Raw genomic sequence first — 21,520 nt, 5'->3', positions numbered from 1 at the left:
GCCATGGCTCGCCTTGCATGCTCTCAGCCGCCCATTCCTTCCCCTCTCTTGCTGTCTTTCCTCTTCGATGCGGCCCGGGATCATCAGCAGCTTCGGACGGACTAACAGACTGACGGACGAGTCACAGGCCGGCCTGCTCATTCACATCGCTGCCCGTGGTTAGCAGCGGCGCTGCATCAAGCGAGGCAGGATAGAAAGAGACATGGTGTTTTGGATCCTCCTTGCCAACCTGCCAGCCCTGCCTGCCTGGGCCATGCAGCATGGACATAGGACATTGCTCAAAACGATCGGAATCGAAGGCGGCGGCCTTGCATCGTGACAGCATAATTGGATGCGCCGGCCAACCCACCCAACCACAGCCCCTCCAAATGTCCACCATTGATTCTCAGAAATGCCATGTTTTGCTCGACGCACTTTTGCCGTTTCCCGCTTTCCACGATCGATCCTGGATGCTGTCCAGGCCAGGCCCCCCGTTGAGAAGACGGTGAACGGCTGTCCAACCATTACGGTGCCGTCGCTGCGGTGGTGTCCGCGGGCAGCACACACACCACCCTCCATACTATGCAGTACCTACACAACACCACCGACTTCAGGGTTGTCCCCTTGCAACTCGTATCGGCCGATCGACTCTGTTTCCCGGCATCATGGATTAGGACACAAAAGGCAACGCGGTAACTAACCTTTTCTCAGGTCGTTCTTGACTTTGCGTGCAGAGAGCGCCGAATGGTAATTCCCATGGTCGATCTCATGTTTTACCCATATTCTTCGCGCGGCAACTCCGTCTCTGTCACGTTGCATGTGCCAATGCAAATGCACCGCGCCTGTCTGTGCCTGTGCCTGCATTTCATTGTTGCTCGCGGCGGCGGTATCTCCCCCCCTCCACTCACCGCTGATGGGGGACGCGGGACGCAGCACGCATACCTGACAACCTAGTTTGCACCTTGCCCAGGCCTATCCAGTCGTGTCAGTCGAACCGGACTGATTCCCGGCCGCCCAACCACGAAACCATCCCGCAGCAGCAAGCTCCCAAGACTCCAATTCAGTCCGGGGGGTGTTTGCGTGCGTGTGTGCAGCTCTCTCTGTGGCCTGGCCTGGGACACCACTGCTAGCAGCATAGAAGCATAGGGCCAGCAGAGAAAAACAGACTCCGAGTCTCCCAAACCCCACCATGGCCAGTGACGTCATTTCGCGATCGCATCGAGATGGCCGACATGCTGGGATGGCCATGGTCCATGGATGCGTGGGACGGGATGGTCTGCGCTGTCGCCGCGCCAGGAAGGGGGGCGTGTGTCCTCCCAACTCTCCAGTGTCCCCGTCCCGCAGCCCCCTGCCACCCCCCCCCCCCCCCCCGACGGTGCGCCCTCCAGTGAGCTGCTCTCCAAAGAGTCCAGTGCCTCCTCCTGCGACTCCATCTGGCCCTTCCAGGCTCTGGCGTTTGCTCTAGCGTTTCCCTCCCTCTGACAGCCTGCCTAAGCCGCTCACAATCCGAAGAGCTCCTCAGGCTTCAGAGGAATCACGATCCCACTACGCATACCGCGACGCAGGTACTTTCCTCACCAAAACCCCACCGAAACAGTACCTCCGTCCCATTAAGGGCCCCCGATCTGATTCCAGGCCCTGACCGTCTCCTCTTTAACCGAACATCGACGGCGAGGGCGAGGATCGGTGAAACGCAGCAGACGGTGGCCCCCCCCCCCCCCCCCCCCCCCGGCAGCGCGATGTTGCGCCAGAGGGGGTGTATGCCTTTCGACCTTACTGGACCGCCCACCGTATTGGACGCACAGCAGCTTTTTCTTTTCCTTTAGTGTTCCCACGACGCCAAAAGAAAAGGGCCCCCAAAACTTCCCGTCACGAGAGCTTCTGCGACTCTAGAACCCAACAGCCGCATGTTCTAGGCCGGCCTAAATGTGCCAGTTCAGCGCATTACCTGCTGTAGCTGGACATATCTCCGCAGCGCGCATTTCACCATTTTTATCGTCTGCCGCTCGGCTCGCCTTGGAACATTGAGAGTGTGAGAGGGCTCAGGATATTCTCCCTCACGACCCCCCGTCCGATGGGCAAATCTAGGCTAGAGCCGCGCACCGGCTGACCGAGTTCTTGGGGCAAGCCTCGGTCCATTCCTCTTTCGACCACGTCGTGTCCTTTTGTGCAGTATAATTCACGGCGTCCAGCCGATTCAATTCAGTCATGTTGGAGTCGTCGATCGCCCATGCCACGCAGAGCAAGCTGCTCTGGCAGACACACGCATATTGAACCGGTTCCACGACTCGACTGCTGAGGCTCCGTTCTGGCCGTCTTCCGTTCCGCCAGCGCTCCATGTCCGTTCCGTCCCCGTCCACCAGATAACGTTGAGGGCCGACGCATGCTCCGTCCGATGGCCCCCGCCCTGCCTGCCGAGTACCACCGCATGTACATCCCGTCCTCGGGTGGGCAATACCAAGCGAGCGGCTTGCGTACGCAGACTCGGTCCTTACGTCCAACGCCCGTCATCATGGAGTCGTAAACGAAAAAAGTCGTGACATATGCCCTGGGTCGGCACCGGCACCAGCAGGGAAAAAAGGGGTCCATCTCACAACGAAGCAAGATCCAGCCGACGGGGCTCCTTTGGTTCCCCTCCCCAGGGGTCAACCTGTAAGTAATCCTTTCCGGTGATGCTATCCCGGGACGATGATGATGATGGATGCTGATCAGGTCCAGAAAAGAATAGGGGACCGCAGGAATCCACTTTCAACATGCGCAGATGCTGGGCATTGGTGGGAGTCGGTTGCCAGATTTACTTCTGCCCCAACCACACGCATTCACGCACGGCGTGACGAACCACCGGCCACCAAAAGGCTCCGTCCAAGGACCCCTTCGAAAAGGGACCCTGAACTCTGCTGCCTCTGCCGAACTGACGATCCCCTCTCTGCTGGGTAAATCCAAACGGAACGACGCCAGATCTCGATGGGCGCATGGCCGCGTGCAAACCCATGGCGTCGTCGACCGTCCGCCTGGAAAGCGTAGCGCGAAGCCTCAAGCCTCACCACGGCACCGTCGAACGCCTCGTCGCAGACCACGAGACTTCCCAAGACCCCAAAGACCCCTTTACGACGGCTCCCGCCTCCGTCAAGACGGACTGCGAAAAGAAAAAGAAAGAAAAAAACCTTCACCGTGACACTGACTGACTGACTCTTTCTCTCTACTCTCACTGCTCAAAAACCAAGGCATACATACATCCACGTCCGAAATAACTTCAACGCACGAATCATTACAAAAGACAACCTCAAGTGACACCCAAACACCCCACCACGGCCCCCATTCCGTTGCCGGCCGGAACACACACACACACACACACACACACACACACACACACACGCCTCGAGTTCACACACTTTTTTTGTCTGCTGCTGCTGCTGCCGCTGTTGCGTTCCAGGGACCCTTTTCTTCCAAGCATCCCGTTCCTGTCGTTCCTCTGATGTCATCCTGCATCTGGCAGGGCTGGGGGTGTTTGGGTTCCTTGGTCCCTTGATTTTTTTCAGTCCCCCCCTCAGACGACCCTTGCCCTCGTCTTTCCGGACCATGTCTCCCGGACCGACATGCTCGCTGCCATAGGTACTGTAGGCATCCCATACCAGAGGCTTTGCAGCTTCTTGGTTGTTTGGCAGTCTCTCATCCCGCGGCCTCTGAAAGCCTGGAACATGCAGAGTGCGCACCCATTGACTTTCTAGAACGCGACTGACCGCCTCTATCCATGGTCACATTCTCGTAGCTCAGGATGGCGTTCACGGCGTGGTACCGGTACCCGCCCCATCTGCCCATGTTCAACTTGTTCCGAGGTGGATTTCGCGTCATCAAAAACGACGCCCACCTTGCGGCATAATTACGTCACTGAAGCTAAATAGTGCCCCGCCGTTCCCAACCCCTGCCCAAACAGTGTCGACGCTCACGTCTTCCGCTCGCGTAATCCTTCCGTGTCTGCATTAACTGAGTCGGCGTTGCACACAGTCGAGTCACTACACACACACACCTCAACGTCTGCATTGGACAAGAGTTTCAGGACTCGGGCTTTAGATACTTGATAGCCTATACAAAGAAAAGATATTATCTAGCACTGGTGTTTCTGCAGCGCTTTCCTAGGAGTCAAAGTGCAGTAGGTACTTGGTTTTGTCCGCGCCTAACCGACCATCATCTACCGGCCCCGGTCTGTCTCGTGTATCCAAAGTGTATTCGTCTACTCGTCAACCTTGAGAGGCTCGACGTTCCAAATCTCCTCTGCGTACTCGTTGATGCAACGGTCACTGCTGAAGAAACCCATGCGGGCCACGCTGGTGATGGACTTGGTGATCCACTCCTCCTGGTTCTTGTACGCCTCGTCGACGAGGTGGTGCGTCTCAATGTAGCTGTTGAAGTCGTCCGAGACGAGGTAGTAGTCGCCGTGGTCGCGGACGGCCGAGATGAGGGCCTGGAAGTCGGACGGCGAGCCAAAGGTGCTCTGCTCAATCGCCGAGAAGACCTTGGCAAGGTTCTCGTCGATCGAGTGGGAGCCGTAGGTGTGTGCATGGCGGAGATCCTCGACATCCTCGGCCAGGTTGCCAAAGAGGAAGATGTTGCTCTCGCCAATCTCGCGGGTGATTTCAATCTAATCTGGTTTCAGCACTGATCGTCCAGACTTGTAGCATACTACTTACGTTGGCACCGTCGCATGTTCCGATGATGAGACCGCCGTTGAGCACAAACTTCATGTTGCTCGTTCCCGAAGCCCTGCGTGGTGTTAGTCTCCATCAGTCCAAAGCTCGGAGGCTACTCACTCAGTGCCGGCGGTTGAAATGTGCTCGCTCAAGTCGGAGGCGGGGATAATCATCTCGGCCTTGCTGACGTTGTAGTCCTCGAGGAAGATGACCTTGAGCAAGTCACCAATCTCCTCGTCCTTGTTGACGACAGCGCCAACGTTGTTGACCAGGTGAATGATTTGCTTGGCCATCCAGTAGCCGGGAGCAGCCTTTCCACCAAAGATGGAGACGCGCGGCGCCACCTTCTTGCGGTCCTCGGGAGACATGGCCTTGAGCGTCAGGTATCGGTGGATGACGCCAAAGATGTTCATCTGCTGGCGCTTGTACTCGTGGATTCTCTTGACCTGGACGTCGAAGAGCGCGGCGGGATTGACACTGACGCCCGTCGTGGTCTTGATGTACTTGGCCAAGCGTACCTTGTTGGCGTACTTGATCTCCGCCCACTCCTTGCGGAACTGCTGGTCGTCGATGCTGAGCTCGAGCTTGTTCAGCTGGGTGAGGTCCTTGAGGAACTCGTGGCCGCCCGTCTTGGAAGCAATGAGCTCCGACAGGCGGGGGTTGGCCTGGTGCAGCCAGCGTCTCGGGGTGATGCCGTTTGTGACGTTGGTGAACTTGTCGGGGCCGTAGATGTTGACAAAGTCCTTGAAGATTGTCGTCTTGATGAGGTCCGAGTGCAGCTCGGCGACACCATTGACCTTGTGGGAGCCGACAATGGCCAAGAAGGCCATGCGGACCATCTTGGGCTGCGACTCTTCTATGATCGAGACCCGGCCGAGGATGTCACGGTCGTTGGGGAACATCTTCTCGACGCTCTGGAGGAAGAAGAGGTTGATGTCGTAGATGATCTGCAGGTGTCTGGGCAGCAGGTGCTGGACCAAACCGACGGGCCACTTCTCGAGGGCCTCGGGCAGGACGGTGTGGTTGGTGTAGCCAAACGTGGCCGTGACGAGGTTCCACGCCTCATCCCACTCGAGCTTCTCGAGGTCGACAAGGATGCGCTGGAGCTCGACAATGGCCAGCGTAGGGTGCGTGTCGTTCAGCTGGATGGCGACCTGGTCGGGGAACTCCCTCCAGGGGCGTTTGGACTTCTTGAAACGACGGACAATGTCGTAGAGGGACGCGGCCACCCAGAAGTATTGCTGCTTCAGGCGGAGCTCCTTTCCACGCTCCAGGTTGTCGTTGGGGTAGAGGACGGCGCTGATCGTCTCGGCACGCTGCTGGTCGGCGACCGAGTTTTCGTAGTCACCGCTGTTGAATTTTTGGAAGTCAAACTCGCCGCTGGCAGCCTTGCTGGACCACAGACGTAGATTGTTCGTGGACGGGGTGGCGTAGCCCGGGATGGGCACGTCGTAGGCGACGGCCGTGACCGTCTCGCCGCCCTCCCAGCTGGCAACCGTCTTGCCGTTGGCGTCTGTAGTCTTTAAAACGTGGCCGTAGAATTGGATCTTGGAGGGTCAGTATGCGTCTTTGAGCGTGTGACTGGCTTGACTCACGTCGACCGTCACGTCCTGGCGAGGGAACTCCCAGGGGTTAAAGTCAAGCCAGTAGTCGGGCACCTCGACTTGGTAGCCGTCGATAATCTCCTGCTTGAAGATACCGTACCTGTACCTCAGGCCGTAGCCCCAGGCGGGAAAGTTGAGGGAAGCAAGACTGTCGAGGAAGCAGGCGGCCAATCGACCGAGGCCACCGTTTCCGAGGGCAGCGTCGTGCTCCTGCTCAATGACATCCTCGATGCGGAAGCCGAGGTCGTCAAGACCAGCTATGCGCTGTTAGCCCCTTTTCTGCCTGCACATCGATATGCAGCACTCACCCTTGGCAACATCCTTCAGTCCGACGTTGAGCATGGCATTGTCGAGGGCACGGCCCATGAGAAACTCCAGAGAGAGGTAGTAGACACGCTTTCCGTCGACGAGGGTCTGGCGCTGCTGGGTCTTGTTCCACTCCTTGACCAGACGGTCGCGGAAGGCCAGACTGGCGGCAGAGTACGCAGCCGTCTCGTCGCAGTTGAACATGCTACGGGCGAGAGTGGTCTCGACATGGCGGACGACATCCGTCTCAAACTCCTCCTTGGTCTTGAAGGGAGCAGCCTTGGCCTTGTTCCATGCTTCGCGCTGGGGCTCAGGGATGGAAGCTATTCAGAGACGGTTAGCCGAGTGAGCTGCAGGCGTGTGCTAGGGGGACGAAGCTACTGGGGCTGTGGATGTGGCGTGATGGAGCTCCCGCTGATCAGTGCGGGGTATTTTGGGGCGGGCAGCCCGGGCTGAGAGCTGCCCCTCCAAGCCCCACGAGAGCTGCTAAAGCTCACCCGCAGGGCCGCGGGCACATGGCAACGCGTGCCATTGAATGGGGGGACAGGCGGGAAAACTCACCCTCGACGCTCTTGATCTCGCCAGCACCGAAGCCGGTAAAGGTTCGCTTGTGCTTGGGGCGGGAGATGCCAGCAGGACCGACGGAGCCCTGGATGTCGACGATGGGGGCACCCATGGACGGGCGACGCTCCCGCGTGGGCAAGCTCTTGGTGTCCGACATTTTGGTTGTACGTGTAACCGTAGAAGGCAAGGGATTGAGCAGTCACAGACTCGAATGGCTCGAATTCAGGCCACAATCACCTCGGAAACCTGCTGCCGTCGTGTTAGCTATGGCGAACTCTCGGGACGTGAGTCGAAACACACGACTCGGCTGGGAGCATGCAAAGCGAGGAGAGGACGAGGTCCAGACTCGACTGACAGCGGAGCGGACGGGACGTACGTCAGGATTCGCCCAGGATGTTAGTGGGGAGAAGAGCGGGGTGCTGCTGGCGGTGCCTGAAGCTCAGTCCACCACGGGGCTGCCGGGATTCGTAGTCAGCGAAACGCCAATGGAGCGCGTCTCTCGGCTGAAGATGAAGGTATCTTCGGCGTCGAATGGAAGTTCTAGCGATTATGATGGCGATTGGACTGCAGGTATCGTCGCAAGAGGTTCGTAACAGATGCAGCTAGCTCAGCGAGGAGAAGACGAAGCAGAGGCAGAAGCAAGGTGTGACGGGGGAAGACCTGAAGCACCGCAAGCTTTTGGACTCTGAGAAGAGGAGGGGAAGAGGGGGAGGGGTAGAAGGAGGAGACTTCCAGACCGGGAGAGAGGGGGAGGGAGGGAGCTTAAGAAAGAGACGGGAAGGTATCATTCATGAGCCATGGCTAGTGGGAGGCAGGTAGTCAGCCATGGGCCATGGGCCATGGCATGTTTGGCCAGCGGTCAGAAGGTACAAGACGAGACGCAGATGTGATGGGAAGCTACAAAGCGCCTTTCTCGAGATGGAAAGGCATGGCAGCATGGCATCCAATTTGCCAGGCAGGTACAGCCAAAGGCACGCAGACCTGCTCTCGCACAAACCAAGGCAAGGTAGCCGTCATGTTGCACATCAAACACAGGCCCCAAGTTGCGGTCCTGGCCTGGCATGGACGGCCTGGGCATGGATTGACTGATCTGATCTGACAACCCGCACACCCATCAACGACGCGATGGATCTGACCCCGTTTCTGTCTCCATCAAGGTCTTGTCTGGCAATCTGGCCCGGTCTGGCCTGCAACAACACCGAGAAAAACACAAAACGCCTGATATGACCTCACCACAGGGAATTGAGGGGAGCAGGACGGACAAGCATCTCCCTCTTGCTGGTGAAACCGCGCCGAGCAGATGCAGCAGCAGTGAACACTTGCTCGCTGCATAGCAACAGAATGCGGGGGAAGCAACAGCAGCACCAACAGCAGCAGCAGAGACACGGCAGCAGCTATTAGCAGCGACGCCGACCTGGAGCTAAGGCAGTGTAGCGCGACAGGGATGCCGGGTCGCAGCACAGAGAAAGACACACCGCGACTGCCAGTCCGGTCAAGACAAGAGGTCGTGAGGTGCTTCCACGCACAATGGCCTTTCCTCATGCAGTAGCGCAAGAATGCGGCACCTAGGTACCCAAGCTACCCAGTGCTGCATCTTGAGGCGCACTAGGAATGGGCCTTTGGCCAGTTTGCCAGGATAGCTCCCACCTCCCACCTCGCCCAGCTGTGTCTCCCATCGCCATCACCCCCGGCGAACCGACCGAGAACAAGGGCAAGAACAGGAACAAGGCGAAGCTGCTTCGCGGCGAACAGCTTGGCCGTGTCGGGACGACCTGGAAAGGCAATCCGGTGAATGTCTACCTCCCTGCGGCGAAAGTACCGGGGGACGCGCAGCTCAACCTCGCGCGGCTCGTATGTGTAAGTCGAGTCGTCAACGCGCATATCTCCGGCGAACTACCTCAACACCCTTACCCAACCGAAATCGTCCTGGGAACCAACCAAAGCCTCAATTCCAACAACTCTCGTCTTCGCCTCCGTTGCCGTGCTGCTTGCCCGCCATACCTGCCGCCTCCCGGCAACGACCCATTGGCGAAGAATTCCAGCACCCGTCCCCGTACCGTACCGTACCCCGGCGAGGGCCCAGGTTCATTAGTAGGTGCCCAAATCACCAACCAAATTGCCAGACCTTGAGTTCCACAGCTTGACACGGCGCCAACGGCCTGGGGTAAAAAAAGACACTGAACACACACTCCACGCCCGGTGGAGCATGGAACACTGGAGAACGCAAGACTGACAGTTGGCGTCCCCGACTTTCCCGGTTCTCTGTCAAGTCTCGTCTCCCCAGCTCTGTCACGATAGTGGCCACTTCCACAGGAATACGATATTCGTACGGGCTCTCCGTCCTGTTGTTCCTCGTCGGTCTCCATTGCCCTGCATGCCCTCTCCATCGAGTGTCCATCGCCAGCTGGCGCGCCATTGGCTGGGACAGACGACGTCGACCGCCGGCTCCCCGCCTTTTCTGTCGTCCAGCAGAAACTCTGATAGAGCACGACATACGCCAGTCGGAATGCAATGCAATACGCTGCTGCTGCTGCTGCTGCTGCAATCCACCCAGACATCACCTGATGCTTCTCTCGCCCCCCCCCGTGCGTTGCCATTCCATTCCATAGGTACATCACAATGCCATTCATTCATCTCACCCTCTCGTCAATTGTCCAATTGTCCGACTCGGCCGGCCGATATCATATACATTGGTGATATCACGAATTGACGAATCCAAGGTCTGCATGCACCACGTCGCCTCATCCGTATCTCGACCCCTGTCGTCGCGCCTGAACAACCCATTCACGCGAACAAACAAAAGCGAAATGTGACTTGAGAGAAACAAATGCACCGCTTCCAGCAGAGCACCACAGCCTTGCGTGATTAAGACGATATAGTATACAAACAAAATGTGCCCAGCCTCAAGCCGACCATCTAGAGTAAAAGGCGCGTCTCCACATCTCCCCAACCTCCTGACAAGTGTACCGGGAAGGCCTTGTCGCCGCCTCGCATCTGCTGCGTGCTGACCGACCAAGCTTCATCTCAATCGTGTCCAACGCGAAGGGGGACGGACCCGGACGAACCCGCACCACGTTTTTGCAATGAGCAAATGCCACCAACAACGTGTCACTTGAGCCGCACAGCGTCGTACAGTTGAAAAATCCCAATATATGACTTCTTACTTCTCACATAAGGACGCCCCCATCATGTGTAGCTGTCGCTGCTCTGCACCACGGTTTCCGTAACTCATGGCTTTCCTTGCGAGATGATGGATGCAGTTGTTGCTTTCTTCCCAACCCTAGCCCACCGTCCCAATCGCGAACGGGTCCCTTCATCACTTCGTCTGCAAACTTTCACTTCCCGTACCCGTACTCCGAAGACGGCTTGCTTTTTTTTTCGTCCTTCTCTCGTGCTTTCTCCCCGGTTCTCTCCGCTCGGGGCGTGCGGCACATCGGTTGCGGATGCCCCTGACTGAAAAGCAATTTGTTCTGCAATGCAAATGAACGGAATTGCCGCTGTCGCATTAGGCCCCCAACCACCGACCGCTATCGCTTATCGTTCGACTGGTAGCCGTAGAAAGCGAGCGAAAAACCAGAGTGAACGCCATCCAAACGAAGTGCCGCCCACAACGCCCGGCAATGCTGTAAAACGCTGACCTGCAACAGAGGAGATGAATCTAAACATTAAGGAAATTTCGGCTGATCAAGCCCGGTGGTCGCTGTGGCGTCTCGTCTCTCATAGGATTCCCGAGTCTCGCAGGGCGTTGTTGAGAATCGTCTCCTTTACTGCCGCAAACACTAGTCGGATATTCGATGTGTCGGTTGCTTGAGTCAGGCTGCCCTCTGATTAGCCCCCCGCCCGCCGAAACGATGACGCTATAACTTACTGGGGATATAGATTCAGGTGTGCTCTGTTTACTTGATTAAAGCGCCACAGCAGATACTTGGCCGCCTTGTTCACGTCGTTGCCGCCCGAGTAGTCCGGGAAGTAGTTGCCCAGCGGTGACCGCCCAAGCTTCTGCTTGAAGATATCGACCTTGTTGAGGAACAGGATGATGCTGGTCCGCATAAACCATCTCGAGTTGACGACGGAGTCGAACAGGAGCAAGCTCTCCATCATTCGATTCTGCGACACGGTTAGCACGCGTCAGACATACGGCACCAATTTCGGCGTACCTGACTGCTCTCCTCGAGCAGGACCTGATCGTACTCGCTCAAGGCTACGCAAAAGATGATGGATGTGACGTTTTCAAAGCAGTGAATCCACTTCTTCCTTTCGCTTCGCTGGCCGCCCACGTCAAACATGCTGGCGATAGTTAGCTCTGTCGGGCGGTGCACGGGCGGTCCGCGACTCACTGTATGCTGAGCTGGCCCATTTGGAATCTCGTCTCGTAGATACCGGTCGTCTTTGTTCTCGCGCGGAGAACGTCCATCTCGTTTGGGAGATAGTCCGGTACGACGATGCGCATGACTTCTTGGAAGAAGCTGTTGTCTGTTAGCCGCGTCCTTCGACACTACGTCAGTTGGAGGGCGTCTCACTATTCTGCGGAATCCATCAGATAAAACTCGGTTTGCCTCTCCATGAGCTGTTCCCTTGCCGGATCGCTCCATATTGACTGGATGGCGATGCCGATTTGGGGGTCGATGTTCGCCTGAGGCCCGGACTCGGCGGTGTATTCCATCAAAAATGTGGCGTAGGCCTTGTTTTCCTCGATGACGGGTTCGATGTCGAACTGTCGCATTGCCTGGATGACGGCTTTTGCGCACTCGACCAAGTTCTTGAAGACGGTCGGTCTGTAGTTGTACAGCTCATCTTCGGAGTAGCCCTTCAAGTGAATGATTTTCATCTGTTTCACAATGGTCGACTTTCCACTTTCGCCGGATCCTTCGATACTCAGTCAGCATCCTGTCGTACACCACCCCCGATCAATCCCATCACGACCATCACCTACCGAGCAGGAGAATCTTGCATTCTCTTCGTAACCTCTTGGAGTCCTCTTCTAGTTGCCTGTCGATGGCCTGGCTCTTCTTCTTCTGTTCCACCTCCTCATTGTTCGAACTCATACAGGCACCCATCTTGGCGGCGAGGTGAGGCTTTAGGTAAGCCGGTGACCGAGATGATGACCGGATTGGTAGGCGTCGGTCCTCGAGCGCAGACTCGAAACGTCCGAGAGAAATCGTGTGTGGTTGTCCAAGGAACGCACTTTAGATGCCCATAGTAATATTAAATAGATGTGGCAGGTCGTATTGATTAAATCGCAGGTTTCGCAGCCGGGACCAGCACGGTGAGTGTGCCGTTGAATCGATGCTGTTCAATCGGCGGGCGGAGGACTCGGCGGTAACGAGCAGCAGGCGTCGGGTACTGGGGAGGCTGGGTGGGTGGAGAGACGGTCGGCGACGGCACGACAATGGTGCACTCTGATGGGGAGCGACGAGAATTCGATTTCGAAGGAAGCGACGATGGATGAGATGATGGGCGGGAGGCGTCCAGGTCGGGGTCAAGCGGAAGCTATCGAGGGAGATGTGGTGGTGCGAAGGAGCGGAAGACGGTGGTGGTAGTGGATGTGGTGGTGGTGAGTGCGACCGGGAAGGCGGGCAAGGACAGTGTCGGAGGAAGAAATGTGGGGATCACAAGGACCTCGACAGCGCTGGCGGGCGGGTATTTGGTAGAGCGCCCCAAGCTAAGGCATCCGTCCCCAGCGAGCGAGCGAGCGCAGCGTCTGGTGTGGGCTGGGCTGGGCGTGGGCGAGAGGACGTGGACGAGTGAGAAGCCGAGCCTTGCAGGGCAGGCCACGGGCAGTTCAAATCGGAGTCAGGGTCGTTCGGCAGCTGTCACAGCCCACGGTATCTGTGGTGGGTGGTTGGAGTTTTGGGGAGCAGGGAGCTGATGTGACAGAGATCAGGCTGGTGGTCTCTTTTGGTGTCCCGGTTCGGATCTCTGATGTGCTGATCTGCGTACGGGTACAAGCTGGCGAATTGGCGTGGGCGTGGGAGGTGATGATGCAGAGAGTGAGTGTGTGCGAGAGTGTGCGAGCGATTGGAAAAGGCAGCAGACAACGCGGCGTCACTTCACACAGCAGAACGATAGGACAGCCACCAGAGAGGAAAGAGACGGACGGACTGGCGCAGGTAATTGGTGGGTGGGTAGAGGGGAAGAGGAATTCTAACGAGGCGGGAAAGTGTAAAGTTGATGCTAAGGTAAGGTAGGGTAGCGGCAGAGAGTCAGACAGAGAGAGAGAGAGCGGTAACTTTTCCCCCCTTCTTTCACTTTGGCACCGCTACAAGTCGCTGCAGAGCCTGCACCTCAGCAATGCGTGCCGTCGGGGATAAGGTAGGTAGGCAAGGCAATTATTAGCACCCGAACTCTCTGATGCTTGCTTGTTGCTGGTGTCTGTTCTCTGCTGCTGCTGCTCCTCTCTCTTCCTGCGCCCCCAGGCAGAGCAGAGAGCAACACCCACCAGCACCTGGGAACGTGAGTGGTTGGCAGCAGCCCGCAGACGGGAGGACAGGGCCGGGGCCAGGGCGCGACGGGTCCAATGAGGTCGGGTGGGTGTGCGTTTGGTTTGTGGTGGTGCGCGCGAGGTGCTGGTGAGGTGTGCCGTGCAGCGTGGGTGGTGGTGTGTGGATCGGATATGAATGGGTCCAGCAGCGCCCTCCGTCCACGTCCGTCGGGTCCTGGGTCCGCAAAGTCTGATACCTGACGGACCCGGCTTGTACATTGGATACCTTGCAGGTTAGGTACGGATGGCCATGTAGGTATCACGCAGCAAGGTAGCTAGGTAGTCTGTCTTCAGCAGCTTGGCCTGGCGGAGGAGGAAGAGAGGAACGCAAAATGTCCGGGAGGACAACTGATGATGGGCGACACGATTGGAACATTGGCAGGGCAGAGAGAGAGAGAGAGATGCTTGGGACCTGCCCGTCTGGCACATGGGCAGCACGCCGGGCAGACAAACTAGACAGGGCATCTACAGGCGGGGAGACGAGGCGTCAGCGGCCTGTTGCTATTGCTGCAGCTTTGCCAGGTTGCAAGACGAGGTTGCCCGATTCCTGGACGGGTGGTGGGTGGTGGGTGGTGGGAGATGGGTGCCTGGCCTCAGAACGAACAGTGAAGCATGGGGGCCATGAGCATCGCATCCGCATCATCAACGTCGTCTTACATCTCACAATCAGAGCACCTCAAGGTCCAGACATGCTCGGGAGTACGTACCCGCCCTGCTTGGAACGCCTCGCACAAGCTGCCTCGAGCACTTGGACTAAGGTACCTAGCTTGACTAAACTGAATGCCGCTATACAAATTACAATGGCAGGCAGAGAGAGAGAGAGAGAGAGCTCTGTCTCTCTCATGGCTTGACTGGGTAAGGTAGGTACTTTTCCACAGCACACCTCAGGATCGCCTCCACTTGTTGTTTTAGTGTGTTGTCCCTCCACCGCATGCATGGCATTTGAGTATCAGAACCTGCAGTACGTACCGCCTCTTATTGGACAGGCAATGAGACCCCCAAAGTCCACGAGCGAGTGTCGTCTCCGGGCCCCATGTTCGTTCATGTTCATGTTCTTCGCGTGTCCACCCTGGGTCGGGACTTTTCTGGGCCAGTCGTGGTCCCTTCTATTTCCATCCATCCATCCATCCCTCTCTCTGCCCGCCCGCCCTGGAGACATCCGACTGATGCTCACTCATCCCACATGGTCCTATGATATCAATTCCTGCCTCACATCGCAGCCCCAACAGCTGTCCCGTCACCTTACCTGAGGCACGTAGCGGCGAGGCAACGGGGCGACTCTAAAATGCAACACGCTTGGAGCTCATCTTGCAAGGGCAAACTTTGATGCTGACGGCTCCTCCTCGTCTTTTCTCTGCGCATGCACCGCTGGGTATCTACCTGACGGATACTACTCGTGCTCTCCCAGTCTGCTATTGCACAGGGCAGCATCCTATGGCAGAAGCTCTGCCGGGGCCACCACCACAAGGTTCCGACGTTGGAGAGGGCTCCCTCGTCTTGGCTTCTATTCATATCGACTCAACATTAACGAATCTAATTCCCTTTTTTTTTTCTTTTTTTTTCCCCTGCGGCTGTTGCTTTTTTTCTTCTTCTTCGTGCCTAGCTAGCTAGCCCCCCTCCGCAGCATCCAATCTGCGCTGCATCATCTCGATTCTGTAAAGCACCACAACCACGCAAACGCAGTTGGCAAAGCACGACACCGTCCGTCCCGTCCGCCCAATCCTAGAACGTCGTCGGAATTGACCAGTCTCCTACCCCGTTCCAGTTCTTCTGAAGCCCCAGACCCAGACCCTTTTTTGCCGCCGTCTTGTCACTTTCTCCAACATGATCATCGTCATTTCCAAGCCCCCCTGTCGACCATCTTTGATGTTTGGACCCTTCAATGTCTGTTCTCGGGCCCCGGCAAATTCCAGCACTCACATGAGCCACGCGAGGTCGACCGCGCCCAGCACCCGCACCGCCGCATTCGGCAGCCTCAGACGTCCCCGATGAGCGAGCGCAGTCTCTTTTCGCGAGCTGGCTCGCCCTCCTCCTCCCCCTCCAGCCCAAGGCAATGTAACATCTGTTTCAGTCGTCAAGCGCCGAGTAATGACTCTCTCACCCCCAACTGCCGCCCCCCCAAACTGGGCCCCCAAACCTCCAGTCTCCCGTCCAGACTCCAGACTCCCAAACTCCAGATCAACGACGGACCCTGGACCACTGCCAAGTTCAGACTTGGACTTAGACTTTTGACCGCCGCAGGCCAGACTGTGGCCACGATGCACTTATCCGTATCTACCTGACCTGCGGATGGTTCACGTACAACTACAGGGCACATTCCAGAACCACAGACGCAGAAGAGTCAACAAGTCTAGAGTCTCGCATGGGACGAAAGTGACGGCAAGCAACAACGGCAACACCAGAAAACCAAAAACTCCACCCACCACGCCTTTTCGTCGTCGCAGTCAGTCTCCTGTTGCCGTCGATGGATCGTCGACCTGACGCAGACTAGGAGCTTTGATGAGCCGACCCAGGACCCGGGTGACACTTCACTCAGCCCGGCGCTACAGTTTGAACAGAATAGAACAAGACGGATGGCTTCTACCCGCCGCCTCGTTACATGTCCGTGGCTTGCAACCGGTCTTGCGTCCGTTCCTATCGTCTGCAGAGATCTGCTCATCTGGAGTGCCCTTGCCCGTTTCGGTCTGGGCGTCGTCCTGTTGCATCGGTCAACCACCCGCAGCATTGCACCGGGAGCACAGCTCGTCTACCTCAGCAACGCACCCAGACGACGCAAGAGATGAGGTAATTCTTCAAGGCTGCGGTTACAATTTCAGCTTCACACCGCCAAACTCTGTCTCTCCGGGATACCGGCCGCGTTCTTCTCTGCGGCATTCCAGCGTCCGCCAAGCCCATGATAGTATTCCGCACCACTGAGCGACCTTGCCGGCGGCTGCTGTTGCTGCTGCAGCTGATGAACGGCCGTACGAATACCCTCGCGTCGCGTTGCGAGCTATCGCCCACGGCAGCATTGGCGGGGTATCCCATGGACGAGGTCGCGAGGCCAGAGGATGTAGACCATCACGAAAACCTTATACTCGCTTTGGGCACTCTATTTACCACTTGGCTCTAGCCCGGTCGCAGCTTCATCCTAGTTCCGTCCTTATTCGCCTCGATTTCAGATTGTCCGTCGCGCCCGAATTTTATCAATCCCCTTTCGGTCTCGCTATTCTCCAGGTGGACAGGGGGAACGGCCAAATGGCTGCGTCCGTAACGCCACGCTCTCACCTACATCTCTTCGGCCGGCAGTCAAGACAACCTTCGTCCACTCGTCGAGATCTGGATCTAGTTCAGACGTTGTGTCGGCTTCATCAGAGATGGGTCAGACTCAACGGCCGACTCCGCACGGGTTGGGTCCTTTGACAGCAATCCTGGACTTCAGGGCGAACTCCTTTGCATGATTGTCCGTCTTGTTGCTTTCGTGCGAAGGACGAAGCAAGGGCTCGGCCGCACGGTTTGACGACTGGACACCCTTGTCTATGTTCACGTTTTCGTCAGATAACTGGCACTGATCAGGGCTCTCGTCTGTGCCCCTGGGGCTTCTCGCCCAATCGGCTAGCGTTGAACTGGCAGGCGGCCCAGCAGCTTTGGAACACTATAGGCAGGGAGCACACGTGGGAGAAGGAGGCATCAAGTCTCATCTCTCCGACCAGTTTGAGAGGCACACCACACAGACAAGGGCCCGTCCGAGCAGCCCCAAACCGCCGGCCCCTTTACGGTACTTCGTACGCCTCGTACGCGCGACCTGGGCCAATGTCTTCAAGGCCGTCAGGCTGTGGGGAGTGGCCGCATTCAGCTACGCATCTGGAATCAAAATGATGCCAATTTTCTCTCTGCAGAGGCGTGGTCTCCAGGAGGCAAGACACAGTCCCACGCCAAGCCTGTCATGCAAGAGCGGTCGAATGGGGATGCTTTCCCAGCAAATCTTCGCAGGCGCGTTCTCATTGCGGGCGTGCTGACAATATTGTCCCCTGGCAGACTTCTTTTCAGCTTCCCAAACGAGAAAGGCTTGATGCACCTCACAATTGTCGGCAGCCCAATCCTTTTCTTCATGCGTTCGCCCGGCGCTTAGCCGTTTGTTCCATTCAGTCGTTCCATTCAGTCAAATACCCGGGGTCCATTGCAGGCCGGCTTCGATGAAGAACTGTCGGGTCTGGGTCACGATCACCGGGACCCGCTTCCGAGCCGACGAAGATACCGGCGTCTGGGGCGTGCGGTCCGATTGATTCTCCGTTTGCACTGCATGCCTGGATCCGCGCGAACATGATGGCTGACCCTCGGCTTGCTTCCATACGAGTGTATGGCGAGGGCCGTGCGAAGCCAAGTGTTCGCATCTGATGTCCGGAACCCGCAGGTCTGTAGCAGGCATCGTGTAGTAAAACGAACGGCCCTTCGGCAATGGGATGGTCGCCTGCCGCCCTTTGACCTCCTGCTACAGCATCACAGGTGGACGTGCCCCGACAATCCTACGGAGCCACAGGAGCGGGCCGAATGAGCTTGGCCAAGCCAGCTTGTTCAAGCGAACACCGGCGCCTCGCGGGGGAATTGTTCCACAAGCCAATCGACCTCTCGCAACCCTGTCGGTGTGTTCCAGTGTTTCATGGCCTCTGGTCTGACTAATGTGGACGGGCAGAGTTTTGGCTGTTTGTGGCCGCGTCTGCGTGGCGGTCGTTGTTCTACCATGGAAGAACTTAGAGTTGGTCTGGGATGAACGGAGACATTGTCACACGATTCAGCCCGGCTGCTTCACACATCGTCCGGAGGCCAGGGAAAAGCTTTTCGATTTTCCGGGCTTCGAGAGGGGGTTGTGGCGACTTGGCCAATGATTCAGTCAAACCTGTTTGCCACGTGCTCTCAAAACATGCGCATGGTCTGGGGGTTCTTGGTAGAAACATTGTTTGGTGGTGGTGGTGGCGATGGGCTGGCAAAAAAAGCATGCATGCCGGTGAAGGGACAAGATGAGTGAAATGGGGAAATCTTTTCCGATCTTGAAGTTTATCAAAGTCGGGGTATATCCATAAACGCCGCGCCTGCAAGCCTGGCGTTTAGATTTTGACATGCTATAAGACGTGAGCTATAAGGTCGTGGGAGCGTCGACACGAGTACGAATACAGACGCGCGAGACAAGAGATGTAGGCGAATCACGTGCAGAAGAAGGTCGTGGCAGAGGCTAGGCGGGGAGTCATCGGTCATTTCGCTCGTGATGGAAATGTCCGGAGCCCAATCTACACGGCCTGCGAGATTCGGCGTGATAATCCGGCCGGCGTCGATGTGGGGCCCGGCGGTTCGTCCGGCGCCCGGCCGAACCCGGACGACAGCCTCGTGGCTTCCCGCGCGGCATCGCGACATGGCATGGCGGTTCCTCTCTGTGAGATGATGATTCAAATCATGACATAGCCGTGTCTGCATCTGATTTGTAACGTGACGGCCCTTGTGTGAGGTGATGATGTTGTAAGCTGGACAGGTGCACAACATCGCTGGGTGACAACTTTACGTGATGGTGGCATGGAAGTGTTCCTCCCGGAGATACCAATATCCTCATTTGGCAGGAAAACTCCATATGGCGTTCCAAGTCGGACTGCTGATCACACAAGCTGGAGCATCTTTCGGGCGGGCTTCCGCCAGGTGGAGATAGTTGAGCTGCGGAAGACATACATTTAACAAACTGCATGAGTACCGCAAGACGTCTCTACAAATACCAACTTCTGAAACCCTAACACATCATCTAGCAGCCTTCGAACCAGTTCGGAATCCATATCGCAGTCAAAATGTCCGCCACCAAGCCCATCGTCTTGTATGGTCACAGTAAGCCGCCCCAAGACCTTCCATCTCACTCGAACACCATGTGGCTAACACGGCCCGCATACTACGCCCCGAACCCGGCCAAAGTAGTCATAATTCTCAGAGAACTTGAGATTCCGTACGAGATGGTGAGTCGCCACCTCCTTGCCCATCAGCGAGAAGAGAACCATCTCACAACATGGGCAGATCAAGGTGGAATTCACAGACGTCAAAAAGGAACACTTCACGACAGTCAACCCCAACGGCCGCCTCCCCGCCGTCACAGATCCGAACACGGGCATCACCCTCTGGGAGTCGGGCGCAATCATCGAGTACCTCGCCGAGACGTACGACACCGAGAACAGGCTGTCCTACACTTCGTTCCCCGAGAAGTTTCATCTGAAGCAGTTCCTGGCGTTCCAAATGTCCGGACAGGTAACGTCGTGCCCCCCTACCCATTCACAACAACAACTCTGACAGATGGCAAGGCCCCTATTTTGGCCAGCTCGGGTGGTTCAAGATGTTCCACCCCGAAGACGTCCCGAGCGCCAAGGAGAGATATGAGGAGCAGACTGTGCGCGTGCTGTCCATCCTCGACCGCGTGCTCAAGGGGAGAGAGTACCTCGTCGGCGACAAGGCGTATGCTTTGCTGTCCTCCTTCCGAGTGGCTCATAGCTGACGGGCAACACACCTAGGACCTACGTCGACATCGCCTTCATGCCCTGGGATTATATGGCCCGCCGCATGCTCGACACTGCGTGGAACGACAAGTTCGCCGTCGACAAAGAGTACCCCGACTACGCGGCCTGGGCGAAGAGGATCAGGTCCCGGCCCGCCGTCGAGAAGACGCTTGCGGCGATGAAGTCGGAGAGGGCCAAGGAGGAGAGCAGCGACTAGCCGGGGTAGGAGTCTCTTCAATGTATACAGAGCAGTGCGTTGCGCTTCGGCGTGCATGACAACACGGATTCTTTCGTATATACAAACCCCATGACGAGGGAAATCAACCCTATACTGAAACTGAAGCGAAGAGGGCAGGACTGCCTGTCTGTCTAGTCCTCCCAGATGGCGGCCTTTGCCCTTTCCGTCTCCTCCTGCTTCTTTCTCTCCGCCGACTTCTCCTCTTCCCTGCGCTTGCGCTCCTGCTCCCGCACGGCTCTGTCGTAGGCCTTTTGCTCCTCCGTCTGCTTCGGGACCTTGACGCCGAGCGCGCTGGCAATCATGCGCCTGGCCACGGCGTCCGTCTTCTCGGGACGACGCGGACCGCCTGCCGGTGGTGCTCCTGCTGCCGAGGCGCCCGTGGGATCCGTCGTGCTGTACGGGGGAAAAGAGTGAGACGCCGCGTTGTACGTGGGAGAGATGGGGGTCGGAGGAGGCGCCTTGGAGCCGTCGCCGCCCGGGGGCTTTGCCTCCTCTTCCTCATCATCGTCGTCGAGGTCCTCGTCTTCCCAGGAGTCTACGACTGGCTTCTTGGTTTTCTTGGCCGTCTTTGCGGGCGTTTTGTCGCCATCCAGCGTGAGCTTGGAGAGGGACGAGGCGACGTCTGACTTTTGACCTGAAGGCATCGTGGAAGTGAATGTGAAGTCGCGCGTGCGTGTGTGTATGTGTAAGTACGAGTATGTGATGGCAAGGTGCTGCTTGAAGAACCAAGTCCCGAGACCCCGGATGCGGTCCCGTCGGGAAGCGAGGGTGGGTGGATGTTCCCAGGTGCAGGGAAGGGAAGATCAACGAGAAAAGGGGGAGGGGGAAGCAGCGTCCACAACGTCACGGTGGAGGAGGTGTGAAGGATCAACAGGGTGAGCGCTAGTGCAGAGGTGACGATGCAGGTCGCAGCCGGGCTCGAGAGTGCAAATCCGAGTGTGAAGACGACGAGTCTGCGGGATGGAGAGCAGCTCTCGAGAGTCCAGGGCTTGTGATGGCAGGTGCCGAGGAAGACGACGGTCTGGACCCTAGGTATTAAATCAGGTAATGGACTGATGTCGAGCACTGTGACCTGTGTGAGCGGGCTGGGCAACGGCTCCGGCTAAGGTATGTGACATTGGATGGACTGCCGTTCCCTCTTCAGCGTGGGGTGCTTGCTC

General features: G+C 57.3%; 5 protein-coding genes across 5 annotated transcripts; 1 reads left to right on the top strand and 4 right to left on the bottom strand.

Moving 5' to 3' along the window:
• Nucleotides 1-4,210: 4,210 nt before the first annotated feature.
• On the bottom strand, nucleotides 4,211-7,298 carry GPH1 (Glycogen phosphorylase; the record flags this gene model as incomplete). Its single annotated transcript, XM_037320289.1, has 6 exons — nucleotides 4,211-4,618; nucleotides 4,668-4,740; nucleotides 4,788-6,214; nucleotides 6,263-6,528; nucleotides 6,580-6,900; nucleotides 7,139-7,298. The coding sequence occupies 6 exons, from the start codon at nucleotides 7,296-7,298 to the stop codon at nucleotides 4,211-4,213; spliced, it is 2,655 nt and encodes an 884-aa protein (XP_037180707.1).
• A 1,240-nt stretch (nucleotides 7,299-8,538) lies between these two features.
• CGCA056_v005033 (uncharacterized protein) lies at nucleotides 8,539-9,022 on the bottom strand (the record flags this gene model as incomplete). The annotated part of the gene is made up of 2 exons (XM_037320288.1): nucleotides 8,539-8,621; nucleotides 8,842-9,022. 2 exons carry the CDS (start codon nucleotides 9,020-9,022, stop codon nucleotides 8,539-8,541), a joined length of 264 nt encoding a protein of 87 aa, XP_037180704.1.
• A 1,836-nt stretch (nucleotides 9,023-10,858) lies between these two features.
• gna-3 (Guanine nucleotide-binding protein alpha-3 subunit) lies at nucleotides 10,859-12,198 on the bottom strand (the record flags this gene model as incomplete). The annotated part of the gene is made up of 6 exons (XM_037320287.1): nucleotides 10,859-10,958; nucleotides 11,010-11,248; nucleotides 11,299-11,428; nucleotides 11,479-11,607; nucleotides 11,662-12,007; nucleotides 12,075-12,198. The coding sequence occupies 6 exons, from the start codon at nucleotides 12,196-12,198 to the stop codon at nucleotides 10,859-10,861; spliced, it is 1,068 nt and encodes a 355-aa protein (XP_037180705.1).
• A 7,231-nt stretch (nucleotides 12,199-19,429) lies between these two features.
• On the top strand, nucleotides 19,430-20,339 carry gedE-2 (Glutathione S-transferase-like protein gedE; the record flags this gene model as incomplete). Its single annotated transcript, XM_037320286.1, has 4 exons — nucleotides 19,430-19,591; nucleotides 19,650-19,877; nucleotides 19,948-20,081; nucleotides 20,138-20,339. The coding sequence occupies 4 exons, from the start codon at nucleotides 19,430-19,432 to the stop codon at nucleotides 20,337-20,339; spliced, it is 726 nt and encodes a 241-aa protein (XP_037180702.1).
• Nucleotides 20,340-20,491: 152 nt separating this feature from the next.
• Nucleotides 20,492-21,004, bottom strand: CGCA056_v005030 (uncharacterized protein; the record flags this gene model as incomplete). Its single annotated transcript, XM_037320285.1, has 1 exon — nucleotides 20,492-21,004. The coding sequence occupies one exon, from the start codon at nucleotides 21,002-21,004 to the stop codon at nucleotides 20,492-20,494; it is 513 nt and encodes a 170-aa protein (XP_037180703.1).
• Nucleotides 21,005-21,520: the final 516 nt, after the last annotated feature.

This window comes from Colletotrichum aenigma (genome assembly GCF_013390185.1).
Source record: "Colletotrichum aenigma strain Cg56 chromosome Unknown KSG_Cg56_contig03, whole genome shotgun sequence".
Taxonomy (NCBI): domain Eukaryota; kingdom Fungi; phylum Ascomycota; class Sordariomycetes; order Glomerellales; family Glomerellaceae; genus Colletotrichum; species Colletotrichum aenigma.
This window is presented reverse-complemented; position numbering and strand designations above follow the sequence as displayed.